General features: G+C 45.7%; 1 protein-coding gene across 3 annotated transcripts in view; it reads left to right on the top strand.

Annotated features, from left to right (window-relative positions):
- LOC135552785 (sortilin-related receptor-like) overlaps positions 1 to 10,944 on the top strand; it is a 78,203-nt gene extending 67,259 nt beyond the window's left edge. For 2 of the 3 annotated variants that reach the window (XM_064984633.1, XM_064984634.1), the window contains exons 32-48: positions 51 to 239; positions 587 to 715; positions 1,078 to 1,204; positions 1,733 to 1,902; positions 2,745 to 2,857; positions 3,118 to 3,219; positions 3,347 to 3,413; positions 4,032 to 4,114; positions 4,218 to 4,308; positions 4,489 to 4,679; positions 5,139 to 5,258; positions 5,501 to 5,665; positions 6,177 to 6,351; positions 6,699 to 6,805; positions 6,956 to 7,148; positions 7,444 to 7,656; positions 8,134 to 10,944. In XM_064984633.1, the coding sequence (XP_064840705.1) occupies positions 51 to 239; positions 587 to 715; positions 1,078 to 1,204; positions 1,733 to 1,902; positions 2,745 to 2,857; positions 3,118 to 3,219; positions 3,347 to 3,413; positions 4,032 to 4,114; positions 4,218 to 4,308; positions 4,489 to 4,679; positions 5,139 to 5,258; positions 5,501 to 5,665; positions 6,177 to 6,351; positions 6,699 to 6,805; positions 6,956 to 7,148; positions 7,444 to 7,656; positions 8,134 to 8,201 (2,303 nt within the window). In that variant the 3' untranslated portion in view covers positions 8,202 to 10,944. Of the gene's footprint in view, positions 1 to 50; positions 240 to 586; positions 716 to 1,077; positions 1,205 to 1,732; positions 1,903 to 2,744; positions 2,858 to 3,117; positions 3,220 to 3,346; positions 3,414 to 3,502; positions 3,555 to 4,031; positions 4,115 to 4,217; positions 4,309 to 4,488; positions 4,680 to 5,138; positions 5,259 to 5,500; positions 5,666 to 6,176; positions 6,352 to 6,698; positions 6,806 to 6,955; positions 7,149 to 7,443; positions 7,657 to 8,133 lie in introns of those variants that run through there. The other variant, XR_010457506.1, reaches the window with a different exon arrangement.
- The last annotated feature ends 15,271 nt before the right edge of the window (positions 10,945 to 26,215 follow it).

Raw genomic sequence — 26,215 nt, 5'->3', positions numbered from 1 at the left:
TCAACTGATTTGTTCTGGCACTGGCCCTGTGGTTATGTTTTGTTTCCTAGGCACAGCCAACGGCACAGCCAACGGCACGGCGACACAGGCCCCGTGGCCCACCCATGCCCCTCCCCTGCCCCCTGGCCGCTGCAGTAAGAGCCAGTTTCTCTGCCGGAAGCCCCCCACCTGCATCCCCGACTGGCAGCGCTGCGACGGCCACCAGTACTGCCTGGACGGTTCGGACGAAGCCCACTGTCGTAAGTGTTACACACAGTGTGTGGATGACCTATGCTCCTCATGGGGCCTATGTCAGTCAGTCAATACACAGACGTGAGTGGGGACTTTCAAACTGGCCAAGAGAGTGAAACACGTAGCCAACCCTGTAACGGTGTTTATTCATATAATGCACAAAATGTTGTAAGAAACACAGATCCACAGCAAGGCTAAGACACTTGACACGTTGACGTTTCACTCGGCGTGCAAAGGAAACCTTCGAAAAGGAGATGTGGTTCTCACACTTGTTTCTCTTCCCCTTTTCTCTCTTTCCCTTCCTCCCCGCCTTTCCAACCCAACCCCCCCCCCCCACTCACACTCTCTCTGATAGCTACACGAGGGCCTTTGACATGTGTTAACGGCACGCACTGCGCTGACGGGGAAGCCTGTCTGCTGGACGGTGAGAAGTGTGACGGCTTCATGGACTGCTCCGACCACAGTGACGAGGACAACTGCACCTGTGAGTCTTCAGTAGCCAGGCTTCTTCCGCACTTAAAGGGAGACTCGGGAATATGACATCATTCTGTTTTACAGACGTCAACAAAAACAGACTTCAAATCTGCCCAAAGAAGACTGCCTCTATTGGCTCTTGAAACAGAGCTAGTGTAGTGGCAGTCCTGGCCAATTATAATGTTATTGTTTTTTATTTCTGTAAGCAGGAAGTGGCTCTGCTGTGTATTACGATGTCATATACTTTTAATGAAAATCATTTCACATCCCCAATTCAATTTACATAAGCAAAGTCTTCACTCATCTTTTCACTTGTATCTCTCCTCTCTAACGTTTGTACTGGGGGTGGGTTTCTGACCTGTCTCTCTGTAGCCGACTCTCTGGTCTACAAGATCCAGAACCTGCGGTGGACGGCAGACTTCTCCGGTGCCATCACCCTCACCTGGTCCAGACCTAAGAACCTGCCCCTGGCTTCCTGCTACTTCCTCATCTACTACAGGTCAGCCAGTCAGTCTGTGTGTTTTGTGTGTGTGTCCAGGGCCAGCTCTAGCCTTTCGGGGGCCCTAACTAAGATTTGGTTGCCCCCCCCCCCACATTGCGGCAAAACATTTTATGGCCCTCCCCCCCCACTCTTGACGGCAGAGAAGAATTTTAGTTTTAAAGTTAATTTCCTGCAGTGCCATGGGGCATAGAGAAAATGTTGCAGTTTTAAATCAAGTTTTCTGTAATTATATTGCAATTCTACTAAGTTTTCCATGAGGCGGAGATGCAGTTTTAAAGCTAATTCCCTGCTATATTACACATTTCACCATGACTTTGACATTAATATGATATCTGCGTCAGAATGACTAACAAAATCAATGGGGGCCCCCTGGAGGTCAGGGCCCTGGGCACGTGCCCTGTCAATATTCGGCCATGATTACTACAAGTTTAGCCGGTGACCCCTAAGCGACCGCTTATGCACATATGTGTCTAATTGTGTATCTGACTGTGTGTGTGTGCGTGTTTATCTGTCTCTGTGTGCTAGGCTGGTGGGCACCCAACAGTGGACCTCTATGGACACACACAGCAACAAGAGCAGCTACACCCTGTCGGTGCTGAAGCCAGACACCACGTACCAGGTGAAGGTTCTGACCCAGTGTCTCAGCAAGCAGCACAAGACCAACGATGTGTTGACCCTGCGAACGCCCGAGGGATGTGAGTACTGTCCCGTGTACACCACACGACTTTCCAAATCCCAACACCACTGAGCCTCTCACGTCAAACAGCAGTTTGTCCGGTAGTTTCTTGTCTCGCTGACACAGACGGAGGATCACACACTACGAGATTCTTCTCTTGGTCGCGATGATTCTCGGTACCACGCTGTCTCGCGAAAACAATGATGTGGTTAGATTGATAGTGTAGCTAGAACAAGCTGTGGCGCAAAGCAACCTCAAGTATCATTTTCAGTCAGACATTCGGGCTTGCCACACAGAGTTGAAATATCGGCTCGATACATTTTGAATTGAACAACGTTGCTTGTGGCAAGCTCTCATTGGCTATCGCTGATCACCGTTCCTTAAATGGAGGAGGAGGAGGAGAGAGATTAGATGGGGGTGGGTGTTGGGGAGAGGAGAAAGGGAAAGAGAAGGGAGAGAGCGAGGGAAAGGTAGAGGGAGCAAGACACAATCGTTTCACTGTGTCTGTTCACAGCAGAGGATCTGTCGAAGGCGTGATTTCACACATTGTCCATGTGTTTTAGTGTGGTTGTTTTTCACACCCGAGTTGAATGCACTGCCTGTTAGTTGCTCAGCTAACTGATGGGCAAAAGGAGTAACAAAAGGAATAGGAATGTAGATTTAGGGTTATTATCCAGTACCCAGATGAAGCCTACCCCTGGACTGAAAGACATGCTCAATGGAGGATCTCTATCGAGAGGGTCTTGGAAATACCCATTATCACTTTTATATCACTTTTGAAGTTTGTGGCCTGCCTGCAATAGTGTTTAAGCTAGGAATTGAATATTATGGTGGATTGACAGTTCGTAATGGTTGTTGCAGTGCCCGACCCCCCCAGAAACCTACAGCTGTCATGTGACAACGGAGAGGACGGCATGGTGGAGGCCTCGTGGAGCGCTCCGGACAAAGCCCACGGACTGATCCGGGAGTACATAGTGAGTTAGCCTGTACCCAACAATGTTGTTTCCTCTGGAAACCTAATAACCGCCTCTCCAGTCTTAGTGTCATGTCCTGAGCAGTAGGGCTGTAAGAAGAGATGGAAACGTATGACCATCCAATGGCTTTGAGCTGGTGCTGGATATCAAAGTTAATGTTCATCAGCAAAATATGAAAGACCCCACACACTGCAATGTGGGTTTATTATTAACATGAACAATGTTTCGTGTGTGTGTGTGTGTGTGTGTGTGTGTGACAGGTGGAGTACAGTGAAAAAGGTGTGGAGTGGTTCTCTCAGCGAAGCACCGGCAATGGTGTGGAGGTCAAGAACCTACAGCCCAGCACTCTGTACAAGTTTAGAGTAAGAGACCTGTCTTTCAGAGCAGCTTCATAGTGACATTTGACTTCATGACATGAAGGTAACGTGAGCTCTTAGAATTGTTGAGTTGTGAGCCTGTCTGATGAGTTGTAAACCTGTGTGTTTTCAGGTGGCAGCAGTGACGGGTCGAGGTATGGGGAACTGGACTGAGGTTAAATCCATCATCCCCAAGAAAGGTATGACAGAATCTCTCATGATCATTGCCTGACAATTTATAATATGGCATGATGATAGTTTGATACATTTGACAAATTCTCTAATCCAGGGTTTCTTAAACTATGGTTCAAGACCAAAAGTGGGCCCTGGGCATGTGAAAGGTGGGTCGCAAGTTATAAGAATGCTTCTATAATCACACTCTATTTATTTTTCATTTGGGTCACCGGAGGATGGTAGATTTCTTATTTTGGTCTGGCGCTGCGGCAGGAAGCTTAGTGGTTAGATCGTTGGGCCAGTAACCGAAAGGTGACAAGCTGCTGACAAGATAAAAATCTGTCGTTCTGCCCCTGAGCAAGGCAGTTAACCCACTGTTCCCCGGGCGCCGAAGACGTGGATGTCATTGAAAGCAGCCCCCCCCCCCCGCACCTTTCTGAATCAGAGGGGTTGGGTTAAATGCGGAAGACACATTTCATTTGAAAGCATTCAGTTGTACAACTGACTAGGTATCCCCCTTTCCCTAATTGCGCTTCCTCTACTGTTTGCATTGTGGAGATTTACAGTGTTCTATCGCCCTCTGCTGGCCGCCAGTATGTAGTTGTCTTATGTATTGGAACTGATGCTTATTGTGTCTCTCTCAGCTCTACCACCCCCCTCAGTTATCACCGATAGCATCACAGAAGACTCGATGAGCCTATCTTTCAGCTTTAACTCCCAATATGAGGTCAGTTGGTGGCGTATGTGGGTGTGTGTGTGTATGTGTGAGTTGGTGCTTATGTGTTCTAACTTGCCCTATAATTCTGCCGCTGTTCTGTGGGTGTGTGCAGGTGAGGCAGTATGTGGTGGTGCTGTCCTGGGTGTTTGATGCTCACGTGAAGGAGAGCAGGAACTACACTGTGCGAGGCAGCATACTGAAAGGTAGGCCCCTGTCTGCCTCTAGTGTTCACACATTTTCGGACAATTAAATAGCAAGTGTTTTTCAAACACACAACTTCGTCATATGCATCACATACACACACTTCTGTGTTTTCAATATCCTAGCCCAACTCTGTCGGTCGGTCGGTCTGTCTGTCTCTGTATCTGCCTGTACACTTGTAGCTGCCAACCTGACCACGGGGACCATCTACGAGGTGGCTGTGTGGGCCCAGACCGGTGTAGGAGACAGCCCCACCGCCCTGTCCCGCCAGCAGACCAAAGGCACCCAGCCGGAGCCTCCCCTTCTCAAGGCCCGGGCCCTTAACCAGAGCTCTGTGGACTGCAGCTGGACTGTAACCGGATCCCCTGCACAGGTAACACCGGCACAGCATGACAGCTACTGTATTACAGACATGGGTCATGTTCATTAGGGCACACAACGGAAAACATCATTCAACTTTTTGGGACTGAAAATGTCAGGTAGTCCCTATCCATTTTCTTCTATTTGGTGCCTAATGAGCATGGCCCTGGGTTTAAGTAGTATCTGTAGTATACCTTCAAATGCTTCAGGCATTTGATTGAGCCTTGTCTTGAGTGCCTGATGGGCAGGGTTTGCCCTCTTCCATTGGTTCCAGGCAAGATCAATTAAGCGAGTCCCCACAAGCAAAATATAATAAGGAATTTCATAGATGAGTCATAATTGATGGGATGTATACAGCGATTGTCCAGATGCTCAAAGCTCTTTCCATTGCTACTGTGAAGCGCGCGGCTGGAGTAGGACAGCTCCCTGTGTAGCCAGTGATGTACTGTGTGGTTGTTGTCTGTCTGTACAGGTGTATGGCATCTTCTTTGCCACCTCCTTCTTGGACCTGTACCGCAGCCCTCACAGTGTGAACACCAGCGATAGCAGCCGGACCGTCACTGTGGACAGTGGTGAGCAGTACCTGTTCCTTGTGAGTTCACACCCTTATTCCTCTTCACCCTGATTCCTCTCTCAGTGCCTCAGATCCAGAATCAGAAAACTTTATTGACATCTTACCCAAGATTCCATTTTGGTTTTAAACTGTAATGAACTGTAAAATGATCGACTTCAGAAAATCTGCTCACAGTTAACCTATGTGTGCATTTTTTGGTTTCTAAAGAACAATATCTGTGTGTGTGTCTGTGCTTGCGTGTGTCCACGTGTGTGTGACAGGTGCGGGCCATCTCTCCCTACCTGGGCCCTCCCTCGGAGTATGCGGTGGTTAAGATGATTCCCAACGAGCGGCTTCCTCCTCGTAACCTGCACAAGGTGCGCGTTGAGAAGACCCAGGCGATGTTGAAGTGGCAGCCTCCCTACGACTCCCCCAGAGCCCCTCTGGTAAGGTCATCCTCACACACCCTCGAGCATCAGCCCTTTCCAATGTATTTTGTCTGGTTCCTGGGTTAAAGTGATAGTTACCTTTTTTTTTAAGTGAGTTGAAGTTTAAACTTCAAAACAGACCCAGAGTGTGGATTGCACTCTCTCCTTGTCCATAGACTTCTTTCAGTGTAAGGAAACTTTGTTTGAAAATTGAGTGAACTATCCCTTAAATAAAGCCTCTAAAAACCTGACTGACCAGGTAATATACAGTACACCTGATATAGTAACATGAACAGTTGTCCCACACAAACCATAAACCTGTGTGTCCATGTCTGGATCTCAAATGACACCCTATTCCCTTTTAAGTGCACTACTTTTGACCAGGGCTCTGGTCATTAGGGTGCCATTTTGGATGCCAACACGGCTGTCGTTTATTGTTCTTTTGTTGTGTTATTTTACTGTAAACCGTGTTGCGATTGTTAAATGCACTGTCAATAAAGTTTGATTTGGATGTGTCCGTCCCGTGCAGACGTACGCGGTGCACCTGAAGGACGTGGTGCGTAAGACCGAGAGCAGCTACAAGCTGACCACCCAGAACAACACGGTGGAGTACTGCCTCAAGGGCCTGGAGCCCGGCGGCCACTACAGCGTCTCTGTCCGCCTGCGCAACATGAGCAAGGAGGCCAGCTACACGCTCAACACAAGTACGGCCAGGTCCTCTTTATTGCAGTCGACGATCAGTTTCCTTTCCCACAATGCCCGGAGGAGGAGTTAAAACATCTCAGGGGTCATGTTAGTGAGATGTCGCAATCTTCTGGGATGTGCAGCCCGACTGCAATAGAGATAGACAACCTGGAACGCCCCCCCACCATCTGTTATATAGTGGCTGGGGACTAGTCAGGGCTTCTTGTATATAAAAGGAATTAAAGGTAGAGCGCCAACAGATCTGGGGAGACCACGTTCAAAACCCAATGGGGATTGTTTTAACATGAACATAATTGTATGAATGTATGATGCCAAAGTTGTTTCCTTCTTCTCTGCGTGGACTTAGTGCCCCTGCCTGCTCCAGAGGCTCTGAAGATCCTGACGGAGAAAGACCACGTGTTCCTCTTCTGGAAGAGTTTGGCCGTGAAGGAGAGAAGCTTCAATGAGAGCAGGGTGAGGGACACACAGCTATCTCTCCCTGTGATGACAGATCAACCCCACTGTCTTTTAGTTCCTCTGATAATCACCATCAATGTCTGTCTGTTTGTCTGTCTGTCTGTTTGTCTGTCTGTCTGCACGTCCGTGCTTGGTGTCTCTCCGCAGGGCTACGAGGTGCACGTGTACGACAGCCTGTCCAACTCCTCCGTGCTCCTGGGTAACACCACAGAGACCTTCTTCCGGATCAGCAGCCTGCTGGCGGGCCACAACTACACCTTCTCTGTCCAGGCCCGTTGCCTGCTCAACGGACAGCTGTGTGGCAAGTCCGCCCTGCTGCTCTACGACCAGCTGGGACAAGGTGAGAGGGGGAGGAGGCACTGGGGAGGATAGGAAGTTACGGGACACATTTACTAAGATTATGCATAAATCCTAAACGTCGGGTTTCAGTAAAAATGTGTGGTGACATTCATACAACAGAAGGATATGAGTTATCACTCTCAATATGGTGATAGGTTTCGGGGTGAATCTTACCTCATTAATCAACTTTGTGAGATAAAAGTATATAAAGAATCTCATAATGGCTCCCTCATGTACTGTATGCACAATGTCAGTCAGTGAATGTCACTCACCAGGTTCTCCTCCTCTCCCTGAAGGTCCCAGCGAGGCAGTGCGGAGCTCGGGTCAGTCAGGGGACATGGCAGTAGTGGTGGTGCCGGTGCTGTTCCTGCTGCTGCTGGGGCTGTGTGGGGGCCTGGTGGTCCTGTACCTGAGGCACCGCCGCCTGCAGAACAACTTCACCGCCTTCGCCAACAGCCACTACAACTCCCGCCTGGGCTCGGCCATCTTCTCCTCTGGGGACGAGCTGGGTAAGAATCCTTGGTTAAGTTCTATATCGAAGTATCCCCACATATCCGAAGTTGCGTTGCTCCCTTGTTTTGTGCTCCTGTGCAGGGCGCTTGTTGTTACTGTTGACTGTGACTGTTGTAATGGAGGTTGATTTTATCAGTCTACACTGTGTTGAACTTGAACCATGCTGTCTTTATTTGTTGATCTGACACCCATAGATCATCCCTCTCTATGTCCAACTGATTGGCACGGCTTTTGATCAAACATTTCTAGGGCCTGGAGTTTCTCCTGACCGTGTGACCTGACCATAAAAACTCTGGGCCCCAGTTAAAGGCTGTGCTACTAGGGACCGTATTTTGTCCTTGTCAGGTCCCATCGTCCGGAGAAACTCCTGGCCCCACTCACAAACCACATTTTTGCATGATCCTTTCTGATGCAACTATCATGTCCTTCTTCCCTCCTCCGTTCATCTGTCCTTTCCCCCGTCCTCCTTAAAGGTGACGATGACGAAGACGCCCCCATGATCAGCGGCTTCTCAGACGACGTTCCCATGGTGATTGCGTAGTGGGACCGCCCCTTCACGTCGTCTTCTTCTTTTCCTCCCTATCACTCTACTACACACTCTGCCCTGCCTGTCCCAACCCGTCACCTACATGCCGGTGCCCACATGGTATGACAAAAGGTCAAGAAAGAAGGTGCGCCAACACTTTCGTCAACCAACCCACTCCGAGAAAAAAAGGTCTTGTTGGATTCAGGATCAAAGGAAGAAAAAGTGAAGCGCAACGAGAGATATTTTTAAAAAGAAAAATACGATGCACTTTTTTTTGGATGCGCAATAACTTATTTTTTTATACATAATATATATATATATATATATATCAGTCAAAGGACTTTGTTGAGCGGGAACTGATGCTAACTGTGAAGGATTGTGAGTTTGTCAGGCGAGTCGCGTGTTCGAGAAAATCCCCTTTTGAATTACAAACTCACTCCATAAAGAACTGTTCATTGCTTGAAGCCAAAATAAGCACCTAGCAAAAAAACATCCAATGCAGAATAAACACACGTATAGAAAGAAAATATACACCTAATACTGTTTAAGTAAAAAAAAAAAATGTTTTACAAAGAAATCCTTCATAAAAAGAGTTAGGAACTCAAGCTCTCGATACAGCATAAATTAACTTATTCTTCATGGTATTTATTCATGGTACGTTGTTCAGTGTCCATACTGAAATCGATCTGAATATGTTGCTCTCTGTTGGAATGAGATCACTTTAATCTGTTGATATTTGGTTTGAAACTGTCCATTAGCCTAAACGCAACAATTGGTGTCCGAGTAGCCATCCAACGAGTAGCGATTAGATGAAATCGATGGCACCATGCTGTGTCTTATAGATCCATGTTCCTCCTATCACCAACACAGGAGTGGCTGTAGTCAACTCAGCAGTGACAATAGTACCGAAACGTTATTCCCGTTTACCGTGCTATTAACTCCAAAACGTCAGCTAGATCATTCTGTTGTTTCTCTACTTGCAATGCTGCATCGATAATGCTGTAGGTGGATCTATAGGAAGGGAAATAGTTTGATTTGAATTGGTTTTATCAGGACCACCGCGTTGTAAATATTATTGTTATTCAAATATTATTACGCCCAATTAGCTGCCGGTAGTTTGTAGTGTTTGGAACCTTTGTCTCTGATGTTCTCAGGGAACTGGGTCTTTGTCTGGTCTGACACTGGCGTGGTACCATCATCTGAGTCTTTCGACCAACACTCGGGAACCCTCACTGAGGTACTATAGTAACCCTAGGGGCAATGATGAGCATGATGTTGTAATGATGTCATAAACTGGTTTTCTGGTTGAGAAGAAGTTACAAAACCAGATTACAAGGAACTTGTCTCTGTTACAACAAGAAAAGGATGTGTTTTTCATGACGAGAGCAAGATGTCATGGGAAAGACGGCACATTTTGGTTGTTGTGGTTGCTGTAATTCTTTAACAAAAAAATGTATACTTCTAATCTACAACCTGGTGTTAATGTCATTTAAAGACATAATGACGTAATGGAAACCACTTTTGCTTGCTGGGATAGCAGTATGATGTTTAGGTCACAGTGAGGGGGACTGAGTCCAGCTCTGTCTCACTGTGTAGCCAAATGCTTCACATCAATAGGATGTGACAAGCTTAAGAATATGTTGTTTTATTTTTCCATTTCCCATCCTATTGTGTAGTCATGAAACATGTATTTTCAAGTTGATGTAAGGTATGATTCTTGTAATCATTGACCTGTTTTTTGGTTTATTTGTACATTTGTTCATGAATGTATTTTATATCTGTGATTTTATGGCTTTGAGGCAATGTGGAAACCGGTCACGTTACTAGTCCCCCCCCTTCTACCTCCCAGCCCTCGTGTGAAATGGATACATTCACAGTCCTCTCACTTTGTAAAGCCAAAAACTGTGGTTTACCCCTATACTCTTGGAAGAAAGACCGGAAAATGGGTTTTTGATAGTGTCTGACTGTAGACTGGTTCAGGGCAGACATCGTGCCCCCAGGCACCAGGACCACGTTCCCACCTCCATTCCCCTGGCCCACTGTGGGGGTGACGTCACAGCAGCCCCCCCCCCCCCCCCCCATCCCACTCTTCCTTCCCGGTCACTGTAGGGCTGCTTTCACTCCATTGTTGTGACGTTCTTCTCCGTAAGGTACTTGTGATTCTATCTCCCCCATTTTCTGCTTTCCAGGCCTTAAATATTGTTGATACTGTTTCTTTTCGGTGGACTTCGATGTGCCACATATGCCTTATTAGAAAACACGTTGCGTTTGTATGTGTGTACTGTATTTATGACGACACAAGTGCACACACACACACTCACAATACCCTTACACAATGCTAAAGAGAATGATCTGTACTGAAGAGAGAGCAGTAGAAGTCGTTTGTTGTTGTTCTATACAGGTCACTACTCCTGTCTGCATTGGCTGTTTAAACAAGGCACATATCTAAAGCCCCCTGATGGATTTTATCTCATGTAGTCCCAACTTTTGACAATTGTGCAAAATATCATTCTTGATTATTGTGTGACCGTTTTAATCCCTACCCCCTCCCAATGTAGACTTTTTTGTTTGTTTGTTTTCTTCTGTAAAATAGTATGCTTAAAGTTTTTGCACAGAATATAATGTTGGACACCGCCATATTTGAATATGTTGGTCTTGCTTGCTTATGGGGGTCTCAAGGACGTGAGATGTTTGAGGTACAGTGTGAAGTGTTTTTAAAACCACTTATACTGAAATAAACTCATGGAAATGTGTCAAAGCCTCGTTTTCCTCTTCTTTTGCAGAGAGGATGGATAGACAAAAGCAACAACACTGAAGATCTCTACTTTCTAAAATGTTTATTGAATTATTTGTAGTTTACTTTGCTGTCTTTAGTCAATGTCCTTCCAACTTACAAATGTTTTTGATAGAAATGAACAAGTCTCCCATCGATCACACACAGTGGCACAGAGTCTCCTCAAAGGCCTTAACAAAGTGAAGGCAAACTCATGGCCTTGGTTAACCACATAATGCTATGAGTAAGTCCTACAGTATTTGGCAGCGCGAGACAGGAAGGAGTGCATGTAAACAGTGAGGTGAAGGGTGTGTCTGTAGAGGCTTTAGAGTACGGATGTCCTGGAGATGAACTGGGATCAGTCTTTAATCAGGCCACTCTCACTGTGGTTTTTGACTCGCGTCTCCTCTTTGCACCCAAAACATTCTGGGGCTGGCCAAAATCTCCTGGCCTTTTCATCCTCCCTCCTTCCTCCAGTCATGCAGAACGACCACAGCTCCACTGACGCTCATAGGGTTTTATGACTGTTGAGTGAAGGGCATTGTCCACACGCTTAGGGGAACTTCTGGGAAAGAGACAATCAGTGAGGTTATTGCAACTTTTATGCAGGCTGCAGAATTCCCCAGACAGCTCTATGATTAAGTAGAGGCAGGTGTGCTTCTCAGAAGAGTAGCCTGTCAAGCTGGACGTTTTGAAGGTACAAAGTACAGTAATCAATGGAATAGACGTCCGTGAAATATAAAACAACAACACGATAAGCAGAGCAAAAGAGAGTAATGTCTTTGTGTTTTTAATCCACGTTTAAGTGCCACATTAATCATGTGTACAGATTGATTTTGGGGGGAAAGTAATTATATACTTAAATAGTGCTGTACATGATTTTACTAAGTTTATTTCAACAAGGTCATTAGCAAGAGGCTCTTTACACTTCTATATGTTATGCTTTCAGTATATCAACAGCAGGTCAAACTTCATAAATATTGTAAGACTTAAAGACACTATGGAAGTTGAATTCCTCTCTGATTACGAGGGGTTGGGTTAAATGCGGAAGACACATTTCGGTTGAATGCATTCAGTTGTGCAACTGACTAGGTATCCCTTTTCCCTAATTGTTTGTTAAATATTGACTTGACTGTTGTCTATATGGTTCATATACAGCACATTATCACATACATAATATTTATATCATAAGAAGGTGTGCTCCTTTCTGTACAATGTGGTATTTCTAGAAAAATGATTTTGTCCATTTAGGCGACCCCTTTTGGCTCAAGAGCGCCCCCAGAGGCAAAGGTTCTGGCCTCATCTTTAATCTCTTTCATTCCTTTGCACCAGATCTTTTTTTGTGTTTCACCTGAAAAGAACCCTCTGACCTTCCCAAAATAAATGCCCCAAAACAGTTAATAATCTTGGGACTTCAAACAACACTGATATAGTACAGGGCATTAAATCCTGACAGGGACATTATCATATATTGCCCAAAGAGTAACCAACAGGCCTGTCTCCCTCAACAAAAATACCCTGTTGGGAAGCGCTGTTAGAAGTGTTTGCTCTGTCTCCTGTCTCTTATTTCTCTGACTAAACTCGTCTGGTTGTGTTTATTTTCAGATCTGACTCGTCCTGGTCAACCACAGACAGCGGACCCAGACATGCTGTGCTCGGATGAATCCAAGTATATTTGTTGTGTAGGCTACAGATGCTTTTAAAAGCTCTTTTAAACCAGCGCCCAATGACGATGCACTGTAACAGACTGCTCTCTTACTTTCTCTCACGCTCTATTACTCGCTCTGCTCTAAAAAGAAAGTCCGCTCCTCTCATAAGTAGCTAAGACGTACTAAAGTGAGCTGCCATACACCTCTCCATTCTCATCTGTCCGTCAAATTCTGAGGGCAGCTCAGACAGAGCAGTGACACCATGGAGTGTCATGTTTTCTGCAGTCAGAAGGGCTCCCTCTGCGGCTCACTTAACTGTTCACAGTAACTGTGCCACCATGCCAGTGCCCTTGGCTTTTTTGTTAGCCTTTTTAGAGTATAGGGCACCATTTGGAATCCAGACAAGCTCTTCTTCCTTCGTCATGCTCAAGGCTACCACTAGAGGTCTCGCGTGTTTGGTTTCTGTGCTGTCAGAGAAAGACCTGTTTGTTGAAGAAGGTAATTCCTCCCTCTTTCTCTGACTTAACGTTATTTTCTAGTGAATAAGTAATTTGGAAAGATGAATTACAATCACTGTTTATTTAAATTCCGGATGTCAATGCACTGAGATAAAACTACGTTCAAGATTTGTGACCATCAGTTATAGATTGGAATATTCCACATCATGGTATCACTATCGACCTTTGCAGCCAACAATAATCACTAAACTGGGCTTAAATAAATGATCCCAAACGTAAGCTACCAGGCCCTGACCCTCTTCAACTGGTGAAATGTCATGTCAGTCACAGATTTGTCTCCCTCCCCTCCCCCCTATGGAGTGGACAAGGGCCAGTTGTTCTGTTGGTGACATGTCAGTGCATCGGAGGGAGCAGCGTTGAGGTTGTGGCCTCATATCAGCCCCAGCAGAGGCAACAGGGGGCTCCAGTGTATACTGCAGCCAGGAAATGGCCCGGGACCTGGGAGGTTGATGAGCAGATGCTGGGGAGGGGTGGGGTTGGAGTTGGGAGGGTAAGCGGGGAAGTCTGGATAAACAGCCCGTACTGTCATGGCCAGGCAGCGTTCACCGTACACAGCACAGACTGGACAGTGCAGAACACACACACATCCCAATGTTGTTTTAAACCAATACGTTACCTAGTTCACAAATGTGCCTGTCACAGTTTGGGATGAAAATCTTTAGATTAACAATAGTCAGCCCCATATATAGTCATTGTCCTGGCACCATGGTTCTGAGACTCCCACATTGCTTCTGGTAAGTACTCAAACAACCCTGTTACAAAGTCCTGTAGCCTACAGTACCCCTCTATCGGGCCTCAGGTCGCTAAGGATTCCCACTGGCCAGAGATTTGGGAGGAGGAAACTTGAACAAGTGTTCATTCCTTAGCCTGGAATCTCCTCCAGCAGAGGGCATGCTTGATATAACACCATATGTGTTGCCTCCTCAACAAGCCATTTATTACTGCCACATTACAGTGTTCCAAGACCCAATCAAACTGATAAACATCATTAGTCAACTCCCTTGTCGAATCCTCTTGTATAGAGAGGTGAATGACTGCGAAAGCAAGGAGAAAAGTGTCGTGTCCTGTATGCAGGGAAAGAAAGTCTTCAGATATGTGTGGTCCCATAGAGCTGCATAGATGTCTAGTCGAGAAAGAAGGGAGATTTCTTGTCACAATGATGTTTTTTATTGTATGATACAGGCTATATTACCCTTTTAATTAATAGAACTTCAAGTTACCAACATTTTTCACTTTATTAGAATTATACGTAATGTACAAAGTAGTGTGGATATATTTGATACATTTTAAACATAACACACAACTGTGAGACAGTACTATTCATGGCATAATTGCACACAAAATTACCAAGTTAAAAGTAACAATCCGCAGTCTTTATTTTAAGATTACAATATCATACACATATCAATACCATTTCTGACCAAGATAATCAAGCAATACGCCACTGCAGTTATTGAATTTAAAACGACTAATCTAGGCTACCAAGAACACATCGTAGTTGAATTCAGAAGATGGAAACATCAGAGTTACTGCTTCCATTTTATCCGCTTGACCGTTAGTTTTGCTGTGAAAGCTCAGTCGACAAAAGAATGAGGGAAACATCAAGAGAATGGAGGAAGCTATGCTAAGCGCGTTATGATAGCATTACGCCGACAGAATCCAATGGGCGGGAAGAGTGAGCCTCTCGTGTATGTCCATGATAACATGTTTACACGCTGCGTGTAGAACACACACACACTGAGTCATCATCTATATGACACCGCAATATATATGACACCGTGCCCTTCCTTCATGAAGGAAGGAATGGCACTCCTTGAGAGTACCTCCCCTACCATTATGGGACCTTTAGACACTGGGCTCTATCGTGGCCAATCCAATCAGAGGACCATGGAGGCTCCTGAGTACAACTCAGTTGGAGGTCTGTGACGGGCAGTGAACAGTGTGTGTGTGTCGGTGTGTGGTCTCTACAGCCACTTGACCAGAGGAAGAGAGTCCACCTTACTCACTTCCCAGGGGTCAAGAGGTCCCTGACCCACTGATTGTTTGGGAGCTAAAAGGTCAATAGGCTGGTCACTGGTGGCCGCTCAAGGTCAAAGACAGGCTTTTGATAGAGAAGGCAGGCGTTGTGGACAGCAAGCTACGGCCATTCTGATCTATTGTGAGCCAATTTGGTAGGGGGAACTCAAAAGGAACTTTTCCTCCGAAAAACATTTAGATGTCCAGGTTGAAAGAGAGTTATCCTTGTGGATATGCCAAGATAATGCCATTTTAACTTGCATCAAAGAGTGCCTTTGTATTGTTTTTAGTATGGAAACTTCTGTTTCAGTAGCTACTGCAGGTTTCCATCCATTTGTCGAAACATTTTCAAGTGAAGATTCTAATATTCACATAAAAAGAGATGTACATTTTACAGGCAGCGGTGTGTTTCCATCAAATTGGCTTGTTGCGAATAAAAAGCTGTGCATGATTACGAAGTGCACATAAAAAGCACTTTGTCATAGGACCACACAGCATAGCATCATGTGACTGCAAAATTACTGTGACAGGATGGCTAATCTATCAACAATTGCGCAAAAACAAATTAGCTGCCATTTGTCACATGATCTATTTCACAGACAAGACAAGGATCCACCCTTTCAAACTTATTATGTTTTTGTCAACATTTACAAGTGTTTACTGACAATTGCTGTTTCTATCAGGCCTGGCCTGTTTTTTATCCGACAGGCAGCCTACATTTACTGGCATAAAAAGAGTTGGATGAAGTAAGAAGGTGACATTTCTCTGACGGTGAATGATGCTCAACTTGTTTTAAGTTCTTAGCGAACAGATCGATTCATGTCTGAGTATCTGTGTACCCTACCAAGTGGGCAAAATTTGGCACAGAACATCATAATGATGTTGCTTTGTAAGTCGCTCTCGATACGAGTGTCTCTTAAATGACTACAATTGGAAGATGTAATTTCTGGTTGTAACTTGTTTTCAATAGATGCCTCACCAGATAAGATATGTAAAAAACATCTGCCTTATGTCATTGCAACCAGTTCTGCCCACTGGGTAAAGTTTTGGGTGAACATTAACATTAGTATTCAAAGCAGATGACTGCTGGGACTGTCCAGTGTGTGTGTGTGTGTGATGCTGAAATCCAAGTTCAAGCTTTCTCTGCTTTGGGAGACGAGTAGATTGAACTCGTCAGAGAAACACATGGGGCTGTGCTGCTGGTGGTTCAGGTAGAATATTCTGGGTATTGGTCCATTCCAACTTCCATGCCCTTGAGGTGTATTTTAGTGTGTGCCTGTTTCTCCCCCTTATGACGTTTTGGAAATTTTAAACATAACCCCCCCCCCCACTCTAGACACTTACCAGATGTTTGACTGTAACCTTTGTATGTTCGTTTTTCACCTTCCTTTATGGCCAGGGTTTCATTCAAAGATTAGTTGGCTCTTATTGTCATGTAATACTGATTTATATTATGCCAACTCTTGGGAGTTAACCACTCCTTAGTGTGGAACATGTGTGATACCTATGGTTTTCAGGGAATACAAATGAGGCAAATAGCACCCTTGCATTCTCAACATTTCTAATATCTCCCATTTACTACCAGCACACACACACACACACACACACTTGACCTTTCCAATAAATATACCTTTCAATGCACTTCAGCCCGGAACTCGGCTACCATATTATTTGTGTCTGGATGGCTAGCACTGTCCTGGTGCTGTGTGGGGTTTAATTGGAGGATCATGTAGGTCTTTCTAGCCAATCGGAGAGATTGGTGCTGTTCCTCTCCTAGCAACAAGACTCCCTAGCTGTGCTGCTAGCTAACTGACACCTAGATTCACTTGTTTTTCCCCTTTATTTTTCCTTTCGGTCCGTCTGTCTTTTATTCTTGTTATCCTTGTCAGTTATCATTCATCAAACATACTGTAGCCATCCACAAAATGTCAATAAGCTGCGTCTGGCCACAATATAAGTAACAGTAGACCTGAGGACACAGGTCATGACTTGGTGTGTGTCATAAGAGGCATCATTTACTGGTCTTTTCTTTGACTTAAAGGGAAACTAAAATCTCATGTACAATTCATCTTTGTCATAATTTTCTGTATTTTCTTTAAAAGCATTTATCATTGATACAAAGGGGATGACGTGAATGAGAATAGAGAAATTAAGTCATCTTCCAAGTGAAAAAGAGATGGGTAGATGAAACAATAGCCTGCGGTTCAGTTCATATTGTGAGATAAAACAATATCATGAGACAGAGAATCTTATTTATATCGCTGCAAAAATGACAGATGTATTTATTTTTGTCCATTTCTGTCTTAGATTCTTCCTCCAACTCCCAAATAGCACCCTATACCCTATATGCCTATAATGCATGTCTTTTGACCAGAGCCCTATGGGTCCTGGTCTAAACCAGTGCACTTTATAGGGCATAGGGTACCATTTGAGACTCATTCGAGGTGTGCTACTATGCCGGATGGCGGCCACTATCATATTCTCTCCATGGCGACTGCTGACCCCTTTCAGTGCATACTTCCTAATAATAGCGGGCCTGGTCAGGTTGCTATGTTAAGCAAGGTGTCAATGAGTCTCCATCAGGACTGGGGCCTAGCTGCCTATCTCCTCACAGAGTGGACAAGGTTGAGATGGCTTACCACCTCCTAGCCCTTCTGCTTTTTCAGCATCAAGCTCTGGGATCAACCCTCAGCTCAACATACACACACACGCACAAACACACGCACGAGTGACACAAGCCTATCAGACAAGCTAAATAACTTCTATGCTCGCTTCGAGGCAAGTAACACTGAAACATGCATGAGAGCATCAGCTGTTCCGGACAACTGTGTGATCACGCTCTCTGCAGCCGTTGTGAGTAAGACCTTTAAACAGGTCAACATTCACAAGGCCGCAGGGCCAGACGGATTACCAGGACGTATACTCCGAGCATGCGCTGACCAACTGGCAAGTGTCTTCACTAACAATTTCAATATCTCCTGTCTGAGTCTGTAATATCAACATGTTTCAAGCAGACCACCATAGTCCCTGTGCCTAAGAACACTAAGGTAACCTGCCTAAATGACCACCAACCCGGAGCACTCACGTATGTAGCCATGAAATGCTTTGAAAGGCTGGTCATGGCTCACTACACCATTATCCCAGAAACCTTAGACCCCACTCCAATTTACATACTGCACAAACAGATCCAAAGAGGATGCAATCTCCATTGCACTCCACACTGCCCTTTCCCACCTGGACAAAAGGAACACCTATGAGAAAATGCTATTCATTGACTACAGCTCAGCGTTCAACACCATAGTGCCCTCAAAGCTCATCACTAAGCTAAGGACCCTGGGACTAAACACCTCCCTCTGCAACTGGATCCTGTAGTGGAGCAGATTGAGAGCTTCAAGTTCCTTGGTGTCCACATCACCAACAAACTAACGTGGTCCAAGCACACCAAGACAGTCGTGAACAGGGCATGACAAAACCTATTCCCTCTCAGGACACTGAAAAGATTTGGCTTTGGTCCTCAGATCATCAAAAGGTTTTACAGCTGCACCATCGAGAGCATCCTGACGGGTTGCATCACTGTCTGGTATGGCAACTGCTCAGTCTCTGACCGCAAGGCACTACAGAGGGTAGTGAGTACGGCCCAGTACATTACTGGGGCCAAGCTTCCTGCCATCCAGGACCTCTATACCAGTGTCAAAGACTCCAGCCACCCTAGTCATAGTCTGTTCTCCCTGCTACCGCACGGCAAGCAGTACCGGAGCAGTCTAGGTCCAAGAGGCTTCTAAACAGCTTCTACCCACAAGCCATAAGACTCCTGAAGATCTAGTCAAATGGCTACCAAGACCATTTGTATTTGCCATCCCCCCCCCCCTCTATGCTGCTGATACCCTCTGTTATTATCTATGTATATGCACTTTAATAACTCTACCTACATGTACATATTACCTCAATTACCTCGACACCGGTGCCCCACACACACACATGCAGACATGTTTTCAATGTTACATATGTGCTTCACATATCTGTGTGGTACAACAGACAAACCATCTATCTATATAAACAACCTAAATCCTGAGCACCGTTAATAATACCAGCGTGCTTGGCAACTTAATGAAACAACTGTGAAGCGTGAGAAAGACAAACTTGACTTTTAAACCCCCTGGCTCAAACATGACCTCTTCCTCCCACTTCCACACTATTGGCCACTTACCCTGCCCTGGCCATGATTTAAGACATTAATACAGATTTGTTATTATTTGTAAATATTAGTAGATGGCTGTTGGCACTCTACTGAATCATTTTCACCTCTTTAACACTGCGTCTAAGTACATACTTGTTTGCCAAATACCACAGACTCCCTTATGTAAGGTGGCCTACTAAGCACAAACCATATATGCATGTACATGTATGTATATACATTGTTTTACACATATTGTAGATGTAAATGTCTCTTCTGCAATGTCATTAGAGCCTTATTCGCATAGCCTAAAATGTGAGGCTTCTGAATTATTTTTATTCTCCAATGTTACGGACATCTCCCCAGCATTGGACAAGGCGAAAGGTGTTCTGTAGCTACAGAGACTCCATGTGGCTTAAACCAATACAATCTCTTCCATGTGGCGAGAGGGTTATAGTAAGCCCCATTGGCATCTCTGAGGAGGGTACGAGTTTGAAATTGAGATGTTAACAGCACAGGCACAACCTACTGAGTCGATGTTTTGCTTTTCACGAGCGTTTAATGTTCTTTTCCTGTGAACTCTTGTTTCTTTAGTCATTGCGAGGGTTCTCTGGTCATCAAGAGTAACTGTCTGTCTGTCCGTCCATTTGTCAACACGCGACATTGGCCACACCTGGAACGGGGTGACTATGGACAGGCACAGTGTAGATCTTGTCATTTCCTCCTGTGATTGAATCGCTCCCCCCCCCCCAGCACACGGTACCCTGGCAACATAAAAGCCACGTTTGTTGTTTGAACAGTGTGGCACCACTGATCACCTATTGTTCTGGCTCATTAATATCCGTTGCAAATCTGCTTATTCTCCAGATTCCATCAGTACGGCTCGGACAAAGGGATGGTTATTGCAGGGCCCGTCTAAGAACAAACAGCGGTTGCAAACGTGTTTCTTGATTCTCAGGAGCCCCAACAATGGGATTCTTTGTGGGACAGTAGGGGGATTGATGGGTATCGTGTTTTGCAGTGTGGGATGGCTGCAGTGAGTCCACGTCTCTCTCTCTCCCTTGCTCTCTGGGTTGAACACAGCAGAGTAGCTGCCATTCAAGCCCTTTTTTAGTCCGTCTCACACACAATACCTAAAGCTAATGCTACCATGCTCTCTCCATCTAGGCTGCAAAGATGGGAAGTTGGGACTGACAAGATAGCAGAGAGGCTCTAAAATGGCCAAAGATGAAAGATGGCTTGAGTGTGAACCAAAAATACTTGGATAATTTTGTGTCATGTCATTTCCCCCCTCATTATAGAATGTGTCCAAAATGGCCTAATATAGTGCGCTACTTTTGACCAGCACACTCATTTCCGACACTCTGCCCCTAGATTTTGCCCACCTGAAGTAGAGTATATTATGATAAATTGCAGGCCACACTACTCGCCTAGAGAGTTTTCAGCTATACTTTCGTGGCTGTTTATTTACCACCACAGACAGATGCTGGCACTAAAGCCGCACTCAGTCAGCTGTATAAGGAAATAAGCAAACAGGAAACCACTCACCCAGAGGCGGCGCTCCTAGTGGTCGGAGACCTTAATGCAGGGAAACTTACATTTCTACCAAATTTCCATCAACATGTTAAATGTGCATCCAGAGGGGAAACAATTCTAGATCACCTGTACTCCACACACAGAGGCGCGTACAAAGCTCTCCCTCGCCCTCCATTTGGTAAATCTGACCACAACTCTATCCTCCTGATTCCTGCTTACAAGCAAAAACTAAAGCAGGAAGCACCAGTGACTCGTTCTATAAAAAAGTGGTCAGATGAAGCAGATGCTAAACTACAGGACTGTTTTGCTATCACAGACTGGAACATGTTCTGGGATTCTTCTGATGGCATTGAGGAATACACCACATCAGTCAATGGTTTTATCAATAAGTGCACCGAGGACGTTGTCCCCACAGTGACTGTACGTACATACCCCAACCAGAAGCCATGAATTACAGGCAACATTCTCACTGAGCTAAATGATAGAGCTGCCGCTTTCAAGGTGCGAGACTAACCCGGTAGCTTACAAGAAATCCTGCTATGCTCTGCGACAAACCATCAAACAGGCAAAGCGTCAATACAGGGCTAAGATTGAATCATACTACAACGGCTCCAACGCTCGTCTTATGTGGCAGGGCTTGGAAACTATTACAGACTACAAAGGGAAGCACAGCCGCGAGCTGCCCAGTGACACGCGCCTACCAGGCTAAATCACTTCTATGTTCGCTTCGAGGCAAGTAACACTGAGGCATCCATGAGAGCATCAGCTGTTCTAGATGACTGTGTGATCATGCTCTCCGTAGCCAATGTGAGTAAGACACGGATTACCAGGATGGGTGCTTTGAAAGGTTGGTAATGGCTCACATCAACACCATTATCCCAGAAACCCTAGACCCACTGTTACGGTTTTCTTCTAACTCCTCCTCTGACGAAGAGGTGTAGCAAGGATCGGACCAAAACGCGGCGTGGTAATTTTCATACATGTTTAATGAACGAATAAACATGAACAATACAAAACGACAAACGTAACATGAAAACCTAAACAGCTTATCTGGTGACAACAAACACAGAGACAGGAACATCAGGACACAAAGGACAATCACCCACAAAACACTCAAAGAATATGGCTGCCTAAATATGGTTCCCAATCAGAGACAACGATAAACACCTGCCTCTGATTGAGAACCACTTCAGGCAGCCATAGACTTATCTAGAACACCCCACTAAGCTACAATCCCAATACAAACACACCACATGCAAAAACCCATGCCACAACCCTGGCCTGACCAAATAAACGAAGACAAACACAACATACTTCGAACAGGGCGTGACACCCACTCCAATTTGCATACCGCCCAAACAGAGCAAAAGATGATGCAACCTCTATTGCACTCGACACTGCCCTTTCCCACCTGAACAAAAGGACCACTTATGTGACAATGCTGTTCATTGACTACAGCTCAGCGTTCAACACCATAGTACCCTCAAAGCTCATCACTAAGCTAAGGATCCTGGGACTAAACACCTCCCTCTGCAATTGGATCCTGGACTTCCTGACGGGCCGCCCCCAGGTGGTATTGGTAGGTAAACAACACATCCACCACGCTGATCCTCAACACGGGGGCCCCTCAGGGGTGCATGCCACAATAACCTGTTAATAGAGCTGCCACAATAACCTGTTGTATTCGGCGCACGTGACAAATAAACTTTGATTTGATTTGATCTGCCCCTCACTGCCAACTTCTGAAGTTAATGAAAACACAACATTCGCTCTCTCTCTCAGCCCCCCTCTCTCTGCCCCCCCCCTTGCTCTCTCTCTCAGCCCCCCTCTCTCTGCCCCCCCCCCTTGCTCTCTCTCTCAGCCCCCCTCTCTCTGCCCCCCCCCTTGCTCTCTCTCCAGCCCTCCATTACCATTCACTCACTGAGGCCATTACCAAACAGTGTCTGGGGACATGGTTGGGGCGACGGGCATCCTGGGAGAAAAAGGCTCTCTGGTCTGGACATGGTGTCACATTAATCCGTGCCAGCTTCCTTCACATGTCATGACTGGAGGGAAGGAGCCAAACTGGGGCCCCCAGTCCCTTGCATAACCATATAGATGGAAACTGTCTGTTGGTGATTGCAGTGACATTTGAATGGATGTTCTGTGGCTGCCTGTTGAGCAGAGAGAACCTCCCACATTGGCATGGCATTGGCTGGAAATATGTGCATTCAGATGGCCACTTGACAGGGAAGAGAGACACAGTGCAACATTTTACAAAAGATCAATTGAAGACCATTGAAAGACCATACAATCTTAACACAGAGAAACCCACATTCATATCAGGAAATATTTTCATATATCTCTTTATGAATACTGAATTATTACTGATTCAGCTATAAGTGTTACTGGCTGGGCTGTGTCTCCAAGTGTTTTTGGCTTGCTGGTTGTCAAATAAGGACTATTCTGTCTTTAAGGTCTACTTGTTAAATGTTTGTAATGTCTTAATGTACATGTGATTGTTTGTAATGTCTTTTAAGTTCTGTGTTGGACCCCAGGAAGATTAGCTGACATTATGGCGTCAGCTAATGGGGATCCTAATGAAAATGCAAATTGTAGAGTTTCAAGTAAAGACATTCAGGACTGAAAGATTCTCTGTTTGAATGGAATCCCTTCCATCATGTTATGTGTATAAAACAGAATATCACGTTATAGACTACTGCAACTGAATGAGATATGTGGCTAGTAGCAGTAGTATGCGAGAAGAAATGTCAGCTTTCATGTCAATTTTCTGCTCAGCTTAATTTGTTTGAGAATTTAAATCCATCCAATCATATGCAGTGAGTAGAACCTGAACTTTATAGGCCTGACCAATGCTGACATCAACACATTATTGATAGCCAACCCAAAGAGGAATGACAGTCACTTCTTTACATTCTAGAACAGGAAAAGAAACAACGCATTTATGTTGACCCTTTCCAAGTACTCCTATAATAGAAAATGCAAGTGTCTAAAGTTGAGCAACTGGACCTTATTGTGGCAGCTCTATTCTGAGCCTGGGCTAAATTATACAAACCCTAGAGACTAGTGGGTCAGGTGGTCTGAAAGATGTGCATTCCTCAGCAGCACACACACTCACCCTCTCTGAACCCCCCTGCAGACAGGCGTAAGCCCCCATTTCTCTCCTAGACTTTGCCAGCTGCAGGAGATGGAGGCATTATACCCTAACAAGGACTACGCCCCAAATGGCATCCTATTCTGGTTAAAAGTAGTGCACTACATTAGGAATAGGGAGCCATTTTGGACACGGCCATGATCCGATAGAGGTTCTGCTGCCCCTGATCCTCTTCTGCAGTAGCCATTCTGATAAGGAGATGGTCGTAATGACACAACCTCCGGAGTCCATTTGTCGCTCACTCTGATGTTTCGGAAGAGTAGGAAGTGGCAAGTAGGAAGTGGGGTGTCTGTTTTTCATAACGTTTTGACAGGAGGTCCCCTATAGGCTACAGACAGTGAGAAATCTGAAAACAACACCGTAGGTCAGTGCAACCATGCCAGCCATATGTCAACAGTGTGTGTGTTATTGCTGTCCTCTGATGGGGCAGCAGTTGGGAGGGAGACTGGAGACAAGCTGCCATCTCCCTAATGTACTGAACTTGTGATTGGCTGGGATTTCTGACCGAATACCTGATACTGACTCACCTCTAATGGCCTTCTTCCTGTAGTCAGGCTCAGACAGGGCTCCTTTCTCCTTTTATCTCTCCCAACCTCCTTGTTACAGAGATCAGGTTGCAAAAAGGAAAAGCCGACTAACTGCCTCTGCAACCCTGCCCTTCTCCTCTCTCTAGCTCTGTCCCTCTCTCTAGCTCTGTCCCTCTCTCTCGCTCTGTCCCTCTCTCTCGCTCTGTCCCTCTCTCTTGCTCTGTCCCTCTCTCTCGCTCTGTCCCTCTCTCTCCCTCTGTCCCTCTCTCTAGCTCTGTCCCTCTCTCTAGCTCTGTCCCTCTCTCTAGCTCTGTCCCTCTCTCTAGCTCTGTCCCTCTCTCTCGCTCTGTCCCTCTCTCTCGCTCTGTCCCTCTCTCTCGCTCTGTCCCTCTCTCTCGCTTTGTCCCTCTCTCGCTCTGTCCCTCTCTCCCTCTGTCTCTCTCTCTAGCTCTGTCCCTCTCTCTTGCTCTGTCCCTCTCTCTCCCTCTGTCTCTCTCTCTCACACACACAAGATGGCTGCTAGGAAAGTTACAGGAGAAGACAAGAGTATCCTGATTATGAATATAGAAGTGTAGCCTACCCAATGAATACAGGTGACATTTTGTTGAAAGAAGATGAGGGGAAAAGTGAGGAGTAGCGAGTAAAAGTGAAGAAAATAAAAGAGGAGAAGTGGCAAGGCCAGACAAGTTGCACAGAGCCACAGTGTCCTCCTCCTCCCCCGTCCTCCCCTCCTCTCTATACCCTAACTCATGAGCTGCATGTGGCTGCTGGGAGAGACAGTGCTACTGCTGGTGCCTCTGCTGCGAGGGGCCAGGTGTTGCTGGGTGCCGATTCTCAATGTCATTGGTGATGTGAGAGGACAAAGGCTGTATTGAGGGCCCAGGCAGAGGGCTAGGAGCAGTGGGATAGTCTTACAGAAAAGCCTGTGTTTGTGCCAGGGCTCCCCTCGTACACAACAGCCACTGTGTTCTGTTCCTTCGCTCCCAGCTTTGTCCTCACGCTCATCCCCCCCCCCCCCCACCCAATTTTTGTTTAGAACAGGTAGCAACAGAAGCCTCACATCTAGGGTGTAGATGAGCAGGACAGATAGGCAAGTGTTAAGAACACAGTTCGGGTTCATTCTAGCCCGGGCTAAGCGCGTTCTGACACAAAGGGCTGCAACAGCTGGGAAACACACCGACTCCGTCTCCACCATTAGCCATTCAGAAGACACCTGGTCGACAGAGCAAGCTCCACAGATATTCCTATGATGTCTAAAAAGAGACTCAAAGAGCCGAACTGTTGCTCAAACGAAGGGGTACAATTTGGTCTCTAAACAGAAATGTTTGTAGCACTTTTTCCCGTGAAAAAGATTGGCTGCCAAGCCTCTTGTACCAGTTTGGGCACGAGGATGACCTAAGACAAGTCATATGATATGATATGTAATACACTGGTATTGTCTTATTGAACTGTGAGGACAAAAGAGGTCAAAAGTTGCATTTGCCACAATGTTAGTTAGTCCATTCTCCATTTGCTCCCCTGAAAGTAAAATAAAATAAAATAAACGCTTTGCTTTCTGCAAAACAATTTACAATGCTCCCTGATTTAAATAAAAGTCCACAACTTTGGTCTCTATTCAATCCGTATAGCGGAAGTTTCAAGGCATTAGCGGAGACTGCATTCACGGTAAGCGCTGCATATGA

This window comes from Oncorhynchus masou, chromosome 13 (assembly GCF_036934945.1).
Source record: "Oncorhynchus masou masou isolate Uvic2021 chromosome 13, UVic_Omas_1.1, whole genome shotgun sequence".
NCBI lineage: Eukaryota > Metazoa > Chordata > Actinopteri > Salmoniformes > Salmonidae > Oncorhynchus > Oncorhynchus masou.
Note: the sequence above shows the minus strand (reverse complement) of the source record. Positions and strands in the feature narration are given on the sequence as shown.